The following is a 14,511-nucleotide window of genomic DNA, read 5'->3' as shown; positions in this document are numbered from 1 at the left end:
TTGAGGTTGTCTGCGGTTCTCCTTCTTGTGGCTCCGGAGGTGCCCACAGCTTCTAGTGTCGCTGTGCCAGTCTGGAGACAGATCTGAGAGCAGAGCTGCTGCTGCTGCTGCTGCTGCTGCTGCTGCTGCTGCTGCTGCTGCTGCTGCTGCTGCTGCTGCTGCTGCTGCTGCTGCTGCTGCTGCTGCTGCTGCTGCTGCCTGGCTATCAGAGAGAGAGCTCAGACTCCCAGCTCTGAGCCAATCACAGCTCTCACAGAACTTATTATGAAATATGGCCATTGGAGGCTCCAATGGGCAGCACCAGGCCTCTTTTTCCACCTCATGTTTGACTATGACATGTTCAAATATTAAATGGCTGTTTCTTAGCAATTGCCTCAGTTATTATTCTTATTTGTGGTCGAATATGTCTCATTTTCGTTTCTAGGAGACTGATGTTTTGTCTTTCTCCCTTCACAGGCCTATAGTGACGGAGACGAAGACCAGGGACACTGATTGAAACAAAAAATATGCAAACCACTGGACATTTTGAATATGTGTTTCCAAACAATTATTTTTCTACTGCACAGGAATGAAAAACAAAACAAAAAAACAAACAAACAAACAAACAAAAAGAGATTGTATACTTTTTTTCACAGATATTTCATAGTTGTTTTACTTTGATTGAATGGTAGAATGTGAAAATATTAATTTTTGAGAATGAAATGCAACAGTTATTTTTGTTTGCTCTATGGCATGCAGAGGAACTTTGATGTGAGGTCTAGAAAAAAATCTTTCTCAAGAGCATATTCACAACGTGAAAACAGCACACTCCCGCTGGGAATACTTGTGCCGATATGCACTGTTAAAGACATGTAACGTTTTCCAAGTTATTTCCAAGACATGAAAGGTATACAAGGAATGCTGTTAACTTAATAAAAATGGTTCGATGCACACGACCCCAATTTGCTTCTGTTCTGTTCATAACAACACGTGTCAGTAAAGAGGAGGTATTTGACTGAGTAATGATACTGTAAATTATACTCATGTGACAAATATATAATAATGAAACAAAAAAAATCAACATTTCATTGGTTGTACTGTAATAACCAGCTTTAATATTGTTTTCTGTTGTTTCCTTTCTTTTATCCTAATTGTACTAATATTCCCTATTTTTTCCCATTTTCAAGCTAGCACCCAGTTACCTCAGGTACAGTCAGGTAAGTCATGTCGACCATTAACTTTTACTGTACAGTGAAGGAGTCAAACTGGGGCAGTATCAGAGACGAAGAGGTCTGTGCTCACCCTGACTGCACTGCTCCTGTGTGTTTGCCCGGGCATGTTCTGGTCAAACTGTGGTTGTCTAAGTGTTACGTGTGCAACGTCAGCACCATAGACACACGCCATGCACACACTCTCCACCCTGAAACAGGCTGATCCCTCTATCCCAGCTGTACTGTGTTTTGTGGTGCGGTACATGCAGCCATGCCAACTCCAGAGTCTGTCTCTTGGGATGTGGTCACCGAAACGACTCGAATCTCAAGTCTTTGAGGGAGATTCCTGTAAAGAGGATGTGTGAGACGACTAATCACCCCACCCTGTGTAAAACATGGCATTTGAATTAATGCCCTTGTATTTCAGCACATTTATGGCACGATGGAAAGGGATGTGGTTTCCAGAGATCTCTGGAAAAATTTAAGGGCATGGCGTAATCCAATCACATTGATGCCTTGATATACTCTTCATATCACTGTATAAACAGTATTTTTCCTGTCATTTCTTATTTTCCTCAGTTACTTTGTTAAAGGGGAGCTGAGGTTATGGTTCCCATCTGTACACGTCCTGCAAATCAGCAGCAGCATGCTAACTGGGTTTATACTATCAATATTTGTCTTTGAGTTCACATGTCTGCTCCAGTTCTCCCCATGTTGTGTCAGCATAATCTCAAGACAGGAGGAGTTCCGAAGTCAGGCGAAGCAGTTTGTCATATGACGTCTTCAGTTACAGCTGCAGATGTGACACAAAGACAGCACCCTGATGCTCTTTCCTCACTTGCTTTTTGGAAGTCTCTCAGCATATCACAAGAGTGGAAATAAAATGTTGGCAACAAAACAAATGAACTGTCATGTTGAAGATGATTTGATAGAATTGAACTACATGTTAAATAATTTAACAAATGCTTTTGTGAAATTGGTTGTGGCCCTGAATTCAAGATATCCAGTTTGGGGCAATACGTTGAATCTTTCCTCATGAAGTATATTTAAAGTCAGATCATGCTAGTGGAATCCTAGGAATCCCAAAGTTTTATGGTCAAAGAATTAGTAATATGGTTGTTGTTAGCTAAATAATAGCCAGAAATTAAATTTTAAAAAGTAGAAATGTGGGGGGAAAGTATGACTAAAAAGTACCTCAGTGAAATACACTGTATATCTAAGCTTAGCAGGATTAGGCATAGACAAAATACTTTATAAACCTTATAACATACTAAGAAGTCTCAGGCTGCACAAAGCTGTCAAAGTGCTGTGATTGGCAGCCTGGAACCAAAGCTAGTCATGTATTATTATTCTTTGATGACCACACTGTGTATATACAGTATATCATATGATTTAAACCACTATGTATCAGTCACACTTTCTTTGTTGTGAGTAACTGAAAGGCTTGTGTTTCATATCATTAATACTTCACGTCTCCCAAGTATGAAACCTCTACATCATTTCAAAGCATGCTTCTCTGTGCAGCCTTCATATACCAAGCCCATTCAAACGACTGTCCAGGCCACCCATGAACAGTGGCAGACATCTCTGTACTTACTGGGAGATCTGGACCACCATCGGTGGTCAGTAGACTGACCCGGGTCTTACTTTACAAGTGAACAGACTGGGATTCATACTGATGTACGGCACTCAAATAAATCTAAGCTGAAATGCAGGTATGCTTTGAAGGCCTATACAGTCAGTCAGTCAGTCAGTCAGTCAGTCAGTCACTATCAATCACTGCATGAACTGTTCGGTTGAGATAGTATAGAAAATAATACAGTTAAATCAAATGGTTTTGTGGACAAATGTTCTTTCTGAGAATCTGGTACATCAGAGTCAAATTTATGTTTTCATTTCTTTTAATTTTAATTTTAGACTAAGTCTTTATAAAGGTAAAGGAACTAAAATATAAAATTTGAATTTATTTCATTTTTCTTTTTCAAAAATTCCACCTTAAAGTCAATTGTGAGGTCATGAAGAACTTGACCTTTCTTAGTTTGCAAAAGGATTAGAAAAAAATAATTTATTAAATATTCCTCAAATTTACTTTTTTACTTGAAGACTTTATCTGAATAACACAATCTGCTGTCATGTTCAGACCATTGTAAGAGCCTTAAAGTATCCACTTCCTGAACGAGTCTTGTGTATAATTAAAAAGAAGCTCTTTATGTAAAGAATCCTCAGCCCCAGGAAGTTTGTGTGGCTCTTCTTCCTGAACAGTGTCTGTAATTTAAGGCATAACGAACAATCTGGATTTAGTTTTGCGTTTGTGTTCATTGAAGTGAAATTAACTGCTGTTCTCACAGAGCTAATGAAATCAGGCCCCACTGCTCTGTAACTGTTGACATCTTCACGGCTGTCATCAACATGAAAGTCCTACAGTTGCTGTGGGTTGTTGTTATTTGAAGGCTAAATATAGACGTTCTGCTCGCTCAAGTGCCGTCGATCACTTTGTTTGACAAAATATTAAAGTAATAAACGGCTGTAGAAAGTGTGTTGACAGCACAGATGTGTCCATGTTTGCAGCCAATAGTCAGTAGCTCTGTACAAGTAAAACATTAGGTGTAGCGTTACCAGAGTGTGTTGTGTACTGAGCTTATCTCATAATTTTATTGATCATTAACGTTTTTAGGTCCAACATAACAAGTTAATTAGCACTTGACTGGGATTTGATAGTTGTTAAAATCATGAACAGATTCATATAACCATGGTTTAGTTGTAAAATTGGCTTAAAAAATAAATTGTAATTAACAAAAATTTTCAGAACTGGTCTGCAGTACCCGCATAGTTTCAAGTCTGAATCCCTGAAAATTAGTTTGGGAAATAAATGTAAAAGTCCAGGAGCAAGCCACTGATGAAAAAAAGATAGGGAGTTGGGAGTTCCAAGGTTTTTTCCAAGGCATACTTTTTGTACATTTCCTGAAAAGAGAAAGTTCTGTAGTTCTGATATAGCTAAAAATAAAGCATCAAGCAAAGAGTCTAGCAGTCTAACAAAGCTTTAAAACTTTTGGTAAAGCAGATTGAACGATGCCCCAGAAAAAGAAGAAAAGCTGTCTTTCATGTCTCTATACTGTAGCATGGTTGTCTTTACAACATGTGTCCGAAGAATGTCACACATTATATCCGTGCGTCTTTGTCTCCATTCACCATAAAATGGAAAACAAACAGGGCTGTAAATATTTGTGTCTTTGTCTTCATGCAGCAGCATAATGAAAAACAATAAAGCTTCAAAAGTGCTGCAACTCTGATGTTGTGTTAAACACTAAGTGTATGCAGGCTGACTGATGTTTGTATTAGATTATATTTTCTGTTAAATTTTTTTTTTTTTACTTTTATTTGAGTTACTTCAAACTTTTTGATGACATTACATTTTAAATTGTTTAATTCATTTTCATGGGCTAACTTGGAGTTTAGCACTTTATTATATTTATTGGTTTATATACATTTTGTACTTTGCTAATCATCACTTGTGTAAGTTCATTTTGTTTCCTCTTGCGAAACTCTATAAATCTAAAGGAATGGATGTTTACAAACATTTGTCGAAAACTTCCGATTCCTGAGGAAAACAAACGCATCAGCAGACGTCATGGTTTACGGAAGCGAGGAGGCGAACTTGTTTCTTAACCCTTCAGGTAAAACGTTACCTACGTTAACGAAAAGATTAAATTACAATTAATAAACTCACAATAAATAAACATTTCTTCGGTGCAGTTAAACAAGCAGACGAGAGACACTTCTGCCACTTTGTTCACTTTGGAGATTCATCTGAAAACATTGGTGAGTCTACTATTTACTTACTTTATCTACCTGCACAAAATAAACACGTAAATAAAACGTTAGGTTTACCTTACTCTCCGCATTATTATTAATTCTTTTTTTAGTTAAATGTGTTCTTAATATAGTTTGCTTGGTATGGTGAGGTTGTTGTACAAAATAATCTTCCTCTATCGGCAACACGTAATCACAACACAAATCCCTAGCCTGGATCAGCGGCCTACAGTCTAGGCCTTATTTTTAATTATGTCCCACGAAAACACATGCAACACTGAAAATATGCAAATCCAGTGAAATGTGAGATTACAATTGCCTTTGTGTGTGTGTGTTTTCGGTTTTTATAGCATTTAAGGATTATGTCCTCAGTCTTAGGAATACATCTTAAACCCATTTATTGTTCAAACCTCAGGCAGCGTAATAAAAATACTCTCCAACCAACACTATAAACCAGCAGAAATTCATCATTGTTGGTGGACAGTTGAGGCGGTTGGGTTTGGCAACACTTGTAAAGTGCTGAAGGACAAACTGTCCATATTAAACACGTGTTTTGTTGTCTCCAACTGAATGCTTTTCCTGACTTTTCAACCATATTTCACTAGTGCTTCGCTGGCCTTCTGTTGAGGTCAGAGTTATTTGCCTCCCTCGTCCTAATAGTCAGTTGTGTAAAATACCAGTCGACAGTTGTTTAATAACAGGTTTCAGCCAAGTCTTCTAAGCATCTGAGCAGCTGATTGTATTTGTCAAATCTTTTACTATTCACTCTTCACTTTTTCCACAAACTTACTTAATATTTCTTCTGGCCAGATTTTCTATTTCTGGTGTGTGAGACATGTTTGTACATATATGTAAAGATTTTTATTTTCTTTTAAAAACAATATGCATTCTTTGCCGCAGCAGTAGTCCACACAGTTATTGTGCATAATTCTTACAAGGGATGACCTTCCTGATGCATTCAGTGACTAGGTGAAAATCATGCCAAGAACCTTCTACATGGCTGGTGGGAATGGAAAAAAGTTAAATATGTGCATTCTGTGTAGAAACAAATTTGGAAAATACGTAATTAAATGTGCTTAGTTATATAATGTTTTGTTCTTAACTTTACGTACTGTAAGGTCAACCATTCTTTTTTCTGTTAGTGTCAGACTAGTGTCAGAAAGAAAAGATGGTTCCTGGGACTCACAGATGCTGTACTGATCCTGTTGTGTATTTAAGGTTGTTCCAAAGAATTTTTTCAGACAGTCCAACAAGATTACGTATCAACAGAAGTCCTGTTGTGATCACTGGCTGATTTTAAGGCTGTCAGATCTCAGCAAGCTGAAGTCATTGAAGACCCTGGAGCCTTGAGAACACCCTTCACGTTTGCCTCGGTTCAATTGTGAGACCTTGTTGTGTGAGAACAGTAGTTAGACTCTGACACTAATTTATGGTTTTCATGCTTTCTTGGGGATCTTTTCAAAATCTAGAGCTCTGTGTGTGTGTGTGTGTTACGTACCCTCAGGAATTGTGGTGGGTGAGGCAAAGACCTAGGTCATATGACTCATGTTGACTCTGCACTGGTCCAGGGACTATGTGTGCTTGTATCGAAACCAATATTCTTTAAAATTCAAGGACCTACTCTTGGTCTGGTGGTCTGTGGTTTACTGGAATGATTTGTGCTTGTTTGCAGGGGATGTTTTTTTTTATCCACGCCTGCCGTTAGGTGAAACTAAATATTGTGTTAGGGACACAAAAGCATTGTTAACCTGATCATTTGTTCAGCTATTATGAAAAGTGTTTCTCTGCTGCCTTCAGTGAGGTGCCCTTGGGGTAATGTGGAACACCTCCACGGCTGTAGTTATATTTGTGTAATGTTTCACCATCATAGCTGAGGGTTTTGCTCTCCTGTGCTCCAAATGCACCATCAGTCCCTCTAGATCCATTCTTTCTTTTTCATTTACATATAAAGTTGCTGGGGATTTATTGCGTCCACACATGGCTTTTTACTCAAGTTGTGATTTATTGCCTGTTCTTGTGGCGCTTTATTCTAATTGGCCGCCTGAAGAGGTTTTGTTTATTTTTTTTTTTGCATTTGTCCATTTATCATAGCTAACTGCCAGAGGCTGCTGAAGGAAGGTTGGGTGACATCTTTCTGCACAACCTTATTTCTTTCACTCACCTTTTAGGAATAATGCTTCTCTCTACCCCGTGTTGCAATTTCCTGCCACCACAGCAAATATTAGGTTTCACATTAAAGCTTGAGATTGCCTCTGATAGTTTACTCGTCTTTGCCCAATTTTAATTAGGTGTAGGATAATCAATAAGCAAACAGATAGACAAAAACAAAACAAGATTCCTACCACCACATGCTAATTGAATCTACACTTGTGCAAAGTCAATGTCTTTTTACCATTGTCTTGATTCCCTTGCTCTCAAAACAAAATAAAGATAAGAAGATATGTTGGCCGAATGGAGGGAAAAAACTGCTATATCTAGATAACTAGATGACACGCTCACATTTATTGACTACTGTTTGTTACATAAGAATTGTATTTGTTGCTGTGTTTCCTGATATGAGGGACATCCGATATAACACCTGCCTAATAGACCCATTTGATACTAAGGTCAATGGTAAATAAATAAATAGAACTTCTGAGAAATTTCTTTCCCCAAAAGTTTTAGGTTATTCAGCAACCAATGGTTTACCTTCCATGCATCCAGATTCATATGCAAATGGGAGAAGTGGAAATCGAAAACCCATGTTTTAGGTCAATACCTAGGGCAGTGGTTCTCAAGTGACCGAGCCTTCGTTCACACACTTTTAGCTCAGTCTTATGGTGGCAGTGAATAGTGTACCAGAAGCTACAGAGTTTAGTTGTCATGTGAAGAAATGAGTCATTGGTAGTCAGGTTAGACCCACGGCATCTGCTTTTCTCCGTATATTTCTGTCACCTGTGTTGTGTGTGAATAGCAGCATCTAGATAAATATGTATTCATGCAAACATACTGACTACAACTATATTACTGTGCTAAAAATTATGCAGCAACAGCCTGCTTTGTAGTCTCCTGCTCATAGCGGGAATCCTGGAGTCATGTTGTATGACTATAGGTGGTCTTTGGAACACCAGGTTCTGCATAGAAACTATTGGATAACAATTTCTTTACGAGTTCTAAGCCTTTTTATTAAAAGCAAACTTTTTCATTCTTATTAATAAATCTTGATGATTGGCTATTTCACAAAAATATAATTCAGATTCACTGTACTCTTCTCTACAGCAAAGCCAACAAAAAGTAATTTAATATAATTGCAACTTCCAGGTAGTCACCGCTCTTGACCTTCTAACATTGGAGCTGGTTAAGCGGCAGAAACAATATTGAAATATTTGAGTTGGCAGTAGGCTCCATGTTCTTTCCTCTATGGATGGTGTGCAGGAAAAAGGGTGGAGTATGACTAAATCATACCGTTTTAAAGTTAAATAGCCTTAAGTATGTCTCTGACCATAGGAACCCAGAATACGTCTGTACTAAGGCCAGACAATTGATGTGTCTCAGCTGCTTTACACCTGCTTTTGCCTTTCTTTGCTCTTTCTCTCACTGATTGTAATGAATGCTTAGCCTTTTCCTGGCCGGCTTTTTGCAAATACTTGTCGTGAGAATTATCATTAGGGTTTGATTTGATGATGGTAAAGGGCAACAGGTCTGTCTGTCAGAGCAGGGAAAACGTCTGTGGAAAAAAATGTTGCTATGTGAGCAACATTGAAGTGTTTGCTTCTCTTCCTTTCCAATCACAGAGATGACGCCGTTTTCCCTCATCAAAGATGAACCTTGCCAAGGCTCTGGTGTCAGTTTCCTAGCAATGCATTGCTAAGTGGAATTATTTAGGACTCACAATGCATTCACTTCAGACTGTTTGAACCAAAACATAATGAACGGACCGGAACATTAGCAAGTTACATGTGTTGATGTGACGGTGTTTGTAATGATTTGCAGAAGATGTTCAGAGAATCAGCCCCACTCAGAAGATAAGTTCCATGAACTTTTTTTTTTTTTTAACAACAGAGTAAGGGTGGAATTCCCTCTGAGTCATTAGTGTTTTCACTTTGGCTGCAAGAAATCCTTTCCATTTTCTGGGTTTCACTTTTTATGAGTTTGAGCAAAGAACGGCTGGATGTCTACACCAGCTGTCACAGATATATTTTTTTCTCGCTCTGTATCCACCATATTGCCAGTATAGGCTCTCATTTTATTTAAGACCATTTTCATCAGAGGCTGTAAATGTAATGTTTATCCAAATTTAGTGCCTCGGAAACCTCACTTTGGTCACTTTAGCCATGGGAATAGAGTTGCCTCAAAAGAAAATGTTGTTTCACAGGCCTGCACAGCAGGTAGGCTGCCTCAAACGGCAGCTTTGAGGAAAATGCAGCCACAGTGTTTTTGGTCTCCTATCAAGAAGGAACCACAAACATCCGGAGCTGTGGATGAAAAAGAAATGCCACAGTATAGTCAAAATGTGACACCTCCCCTTCCTCAGCCTGATCTGTACAATATGTCTGGTAAGAGTGCATTCCCACGCTATCTTATTGGTGCCAACTCAAAAGTGAACATGAAGCTAAATAGGTTTACTAAGTATGGGAAGAAATGCTACATGCACTTCTTGGAGGCAACTATGCATAATGGGATCATTGTGATATTCTATATTACATTACATTGATTTATAGAGTGTGTAATTCTAATTCCTCAAAAAGCCACCCACTGAGACATCTTACCTTTTTATTAACAGCCTAACAGAGACTTTTATCTAATTATTCAACGCTGAAACTAAATATAAGCTGTAGACCTTTTTTAATGATTAGAAAAATAGTTTCAAGATTATAGCCTCTGACTTCTGTGCAATGACTGCTGTGTTTTGTCTCCCTTTTCCCTAATGGTTTCTGTTACATGGTCTGAATGAATCAGCCTTTGTCTGTTACATCGTGTCAGACAGCGGAAGTCTGTCTCTGAAATCCCCTTTTTTTAAAAATTATTTTGATATTTATGTCACACTGAGACTGACTTGAAAGGCCAGGAGAACATATGAAAAGGAATCATTGATAACTGAGCACATTTTAGTGCTCCTCCAATGATGCCATTGACAAGTTACCTCATAGTTGGACTTGAATTTTTGAATTTAGCCCACTGAAGATTGTGTCTTTTAAAGTTGAGGCCAAACAAGGAGAGGTTTGTGGGTGATCCTGTTTTGTCTGAAATGTTTCCATCAGGCTATGATGAGCTTAGGTTGTTCCAATGGTTATGAGAAAAAAACAAATGGAAACTGTGTTTGGATGGCAATGATCAGTGTTTATTGTTAGTCATTTATTTTAAATTATTAAATGGAAAAGTGCAAGGTTTGAAGATAGTTTTGGTGCTTGAATTGTGCCAACTCTCCACAAGAGGGCACAGATGATGAGGCTAAAGGGGTCAGACAGGATTCCTGGATGGTTGTTTAGAAACAAAAATTAAAAATACTTATTTTTTAATAAGTCTCACCACACACCTGAAATCCTGTTTAATGACTGAAATGAATATTTCGTGACAGGAGCTTTAGATGTTAAAAACTAAGAGCCAAACCCGGCTGGTCAGCTGTAGTAATACACTTTGAACTACATTTCCAGATGTTTACAGTGGAATTGGTGAGGATGTCTGTGGTGCTTCCATGACCATGTTCTTTTGTAGTAATGGATTTTGACAATTCTGATAGATTCAGATTCTGAAGGCACATAAACAATTTGAAATGAGTCAAGACATTGTAACCACAAACTGCTTGATGCCTGCCGCTGAGTTTGCGGTCGATTATGTGAGGTTCCCACATTGACATAAAAGTTTTTATTGTAAAATCAGAAATCAACGTTTGACATTGTTAAAGAAGACATGGTTAAAGATATGTGAGTTGTGTGTAAAGTAAAACTGGTTTCACAATTTTTACTTTGAAATTCTAGCTATGCACAGGTGTATTTAAAGCTGATGCATACATTTTGAATGTGATATTTATAGAGCCATTGTTACATTGTTACCCTAGAACTGTGTTGAATATTAAATTCTAAAACTGATTTCAACAGTAATTAGCTACATTAGTTGACACAAACCTGAGAGTTGTTTTATTTTTAGTTATTGCTTGAGAAGCACTTTCACGTTGGTGGGACAGGTTTATTACCTTAGTCTGCTTTACTGGACATGCCATGAAGTAGAACTATGAAATGATCTTAATGGCATCACCTGCACTTTGATGCTGGATGTCAGATGCTGACACAGAAGAGCAGTCGTGGTGTTTGATTTACAGGGACATGTGGTCAAAGCTGCTGTTTGTCCTTGTCAGTTGGTGTACTGTTACACAGTATTTGACTCTTTTGATAGCCCCATATGGTTCGCATGACATCTAAAGTTGTCCTACTGTGTTTTGTGTTTTTCTTGGATGGAAATTTAGAAAGTGCTTGGTTTCTTATTCAGATCTTTTTCATTTTTTTAAAAGCCATTCTGAAAATGTGTGTTAAGCTGAACAAATGCCATGCCATGGTTTCTGTTTAAACGGTTTGAAACTTAGTTACAAATTATATTATTACTTTTTCTTTCATCACTAGTCCTATAGTATACCATGTTATGCTGCTCTTTAGGGAGTCAAAAATTATAGTATAGAGTTTAAAATGTCAATGTTACAAATCCTGTGCTACTAGCCTCACTTTTGCTCATAAAAGTAATTAATACCTAGGTCTGCAGGTTAGATGTAAACAGAGGAGCATCTGGTGGGACAGTCATGTGTCTTGCGCAGACCAGCCACCTAGTCCGGTTTGCAGTATCCACTCCCTCTTCTCTGGATGTCAGGGTGGAACAGAGGCAGGGAGATGACCACACAAAGGAAATATTTGTCCAATCTGTCCAAGCAAACTCACCAATTGAGAGGTGAACTTTCCCATCGCATTGCTCTGTGTCTGTGTGACATGTAATTGAAAGAGGAATTATGCTTTGAACCAAGCAGGGGAGGCAACCTCTGTGTTCACAGCAGTAGTGGGGTTTAATGGTCACTAACAGATTCTGCACCTGTTCCACCATTTTTTTAACCTGGTCAGATTCATCAAACGTGGTATATTTTGGTTTTCATGATAATGAGGTTGAAGTCTGACTAAACAATGGCTTGGCAGCACTTTCAAAGCTCCCTTTGCTTTCTTACAAAACATATTAAGCTACAAAAGGATCATTGAATGCACAAAGATGATAGTTTTACACTACACTTACTTGCACATGCATGTTTTTCTGTACAAAAAATACAAAAAGAAACCATACCTTTGAACTGAACAGTGATTACCATATGCAAACTTTAAATAAATCCTCTTAGTGTTATGCATGAAGGCCTGTGATTTAAATTGTGTTTTTAAAACTGCTAGGGTCTAAAACTTTTGGGTAATGTCCTTAAAGTATCTCCATGCTCTCTATTGGCTTCTGCCACCAGCATCACAAAGACAAGGAAGTCACTCTATGTATGCAAGTACTAAAACCTTCATCTCTCTCAGGATTCATGAGATGGTTTCGCGTCCTGTGTCAAGAACTCTGATTCTCTGTGTGTGTTTGGTCTCAAATTGTTTGCCAGTGGGAAGTGAAAAGGGTTGCCGGGGTGGTGAAGGCGAGTTGTTTGCTCATGTCCAGTGCAGCAGAATGGATGAGGACACAGATGGGATTTCTCTCTGGACTTTTCTTCTGACCTGGCCCCTCTGTGTTTGGAGAGACACGGAAAGCTCTGCTGGAATTGACAGCCACCCTATTGAAGGGGGGCAGACATAGATCTTTTACCCTGCTCGGTCTCAATTGGGGGTGGAGGAAAAATGTATCTTTGGTGGGGGTTTCTGGAGATGGCATCAGTGAAGTCAATGGTCCATGAGGTCAGCACCTTTCTTTTTTCCATTGGTCCAGAAAACCTCTTTGTTGATACAAATGTGTGTGTTGTGTTGACAGCAAGCATTTCTACTCATACAAATAAGCAATAATTTACAAAAGCATAATGACTGTTGCTAGACGACAAATAATTATTTGACATCTTAGCAGTGTAAGATTATAACTAATGTATTGTCAGTATTGTCAGTATGCCTTTATTTTCAGTGTTTGAGATTTAAATATCCGTTTGAGTTTGTAGGGGATGGAGGTTCAAATCGGATTAAAATCTGTCTAATCTGTTCCTGGTTCAATGGTTGCTATGTTGCTTGACTTTTAGTTTTTCTGAACCCAGGAATATAACACTGAAGTGCAGAGTTTTTCATGTTTTTCAAAAACCACACACTCCCTAGTATTGCTAAGTAGATGCCTCTCAGCAGCATAACTATGTGAGGCTGCTCACTCTATTTGTCACTTTTTTTTAGAAGGATTGAAAAAAGAAACATTACTGACAAAATAAAAATAGAAAGAATGTTTCGAGAGGTATTTGACTAGCAAGACCTACCAATATTTGTATTGGTAGGTATAACTGACAAGGTTACTGAGGGCAGTAGAGGGCAGTCAGTTTACATTATTTCTTGACCCATCATTAATCAACAATAGCCTCCAAACATGGATATATTAAAACATGACATGGTTATTCTCCTCGTAGTCCATTGACTAGTCAAGGGTGAATGAAAACAGTTAATTAAATAGCCAAAGTGACCAGGTCAAATACAGATGGACTGCATGCTCATATTTTCTATAATAAACTGTACGGGATAAAGACTAAAACTGAATATATCTGTACTTTTCCATTCTATTGAATCAATATTGTCAAGGAAAGTCCAGTATTGGGTGGGCTCAGCTTCAAAGCTTTGAAATCATCTGGGTTTGTTTCTTTCCACGCTCAGTACTTTTGCTGTCCTCTGGAGAACCATAAGGGGATTCACAGAACAGCAGCCTCCTTTCAAAGTGAAACAAAATGCATCTGCAAGAGCAGCATCCAAGAAACACATCTCTACTTAATACGTAGGGCAGTACTGTATATCTGAAGCACTCCCATTATGCTATAATAGGAAATATTTTGAAATATATTTTCCATCACTTGTCTGCTTTTTCAGCACATGATGGTGATATATTTACATTCATTTTGTACATTTCATTAATTTAAAAGAAACCATTGCCAGTGGAGCTTGTGTTCTCACTAAGTGGAGACATTATTATTAGTCTGTAGTTTTCTTTCATATTTTAGTTGGTTTGTTGGTAAATTAATTTTTAATCATAAAAAACATTTTTTTAATCTATGGTAATGTTAATTATTTTAAGCATTTTTGATGTTGACAAACATGGCTGCAGTGTGTTCTCATTGGTCACCCAGGGTGAGCGTTGATTGACAGGGTCTAATGTATATCTGATGTCAGGAGGTGAGAGGAGGGAATTCCACAGTGCAGCTGTGTTGAAGTGACAGGTGTAGCAAGATCAGTGTAAAGGTGAGAGGTCAGGAGGTCAGGATTCCAGGACAGTACAATACAGGCACTTCTTTAAGTAAATCATTAAGTAGCCTTTTAGCCTAACTTATATGAAAGTAATT

General features: G+C 38.1%; 2 protein-coding genes across 4 annotated transcripts in view; both read left to right on the top strand.

Annotated features, from left to right (window-relative positions):
- Window positions 1–930, top strand: part of c3h8orf34 (chromosome 3 C8orf34 homolog) — a 61,030-nt gene extending 60,100 nt beyond the window's left edge. Inside the window, exon 15 of the mRNA XM_008307769.3 lies at window positions 457–930. Coding sequence (XP_008305991.1) covers window positions 457–464 — 8 coding nt within the window. The 3' untranslated portion in view covers window positions 465–930. The remainder of the gene's footprint in view (window positions 1–456) is intronic.
- Window positions 931–4,781: 3,851 nt separating this feature from the next.
- sulf1 (sulfatase 1) overlaps window positions 4,782–14,511 on the top strand; it is a 71,984-nt gene continuing 62,254 nt past the window's right edge. For all 3 annotated transcript variants that reach the window (XM_025054648.1, XM_008307768.3, XM_017031766.2), the window contains exons 1-2: window positions 4,782–4,864; window positions 4,944–5,009. The gene's annotated coding sequence lies outside the window, so the exon portion shown is untranslated. The remainder of the gene's footprint in view (window positions 4,865–4,943; window positions 5,010–14,511) is intronic.

Source organism: Cynoglossus semilaevis, chromosome 3 (assembly GCF_000523025.1).
Source record: "Cynoglossus semilaevis isolate Cse_v1.0 chromosome 3, Cse_v1.0, whole genome shotgun sequence".
Lineage (NCBI taxonomy): Eukaryota > Metazoa > Chordata > Actinopteri > Pleuronectiformes > Cynoglossidae > Cynoglossus > Cynoglossus semilaevis.
Note: the sequence above shows the minus strand (reverse complement) of the source record. Positions and strands in the feature narration are given on the sequence as shown.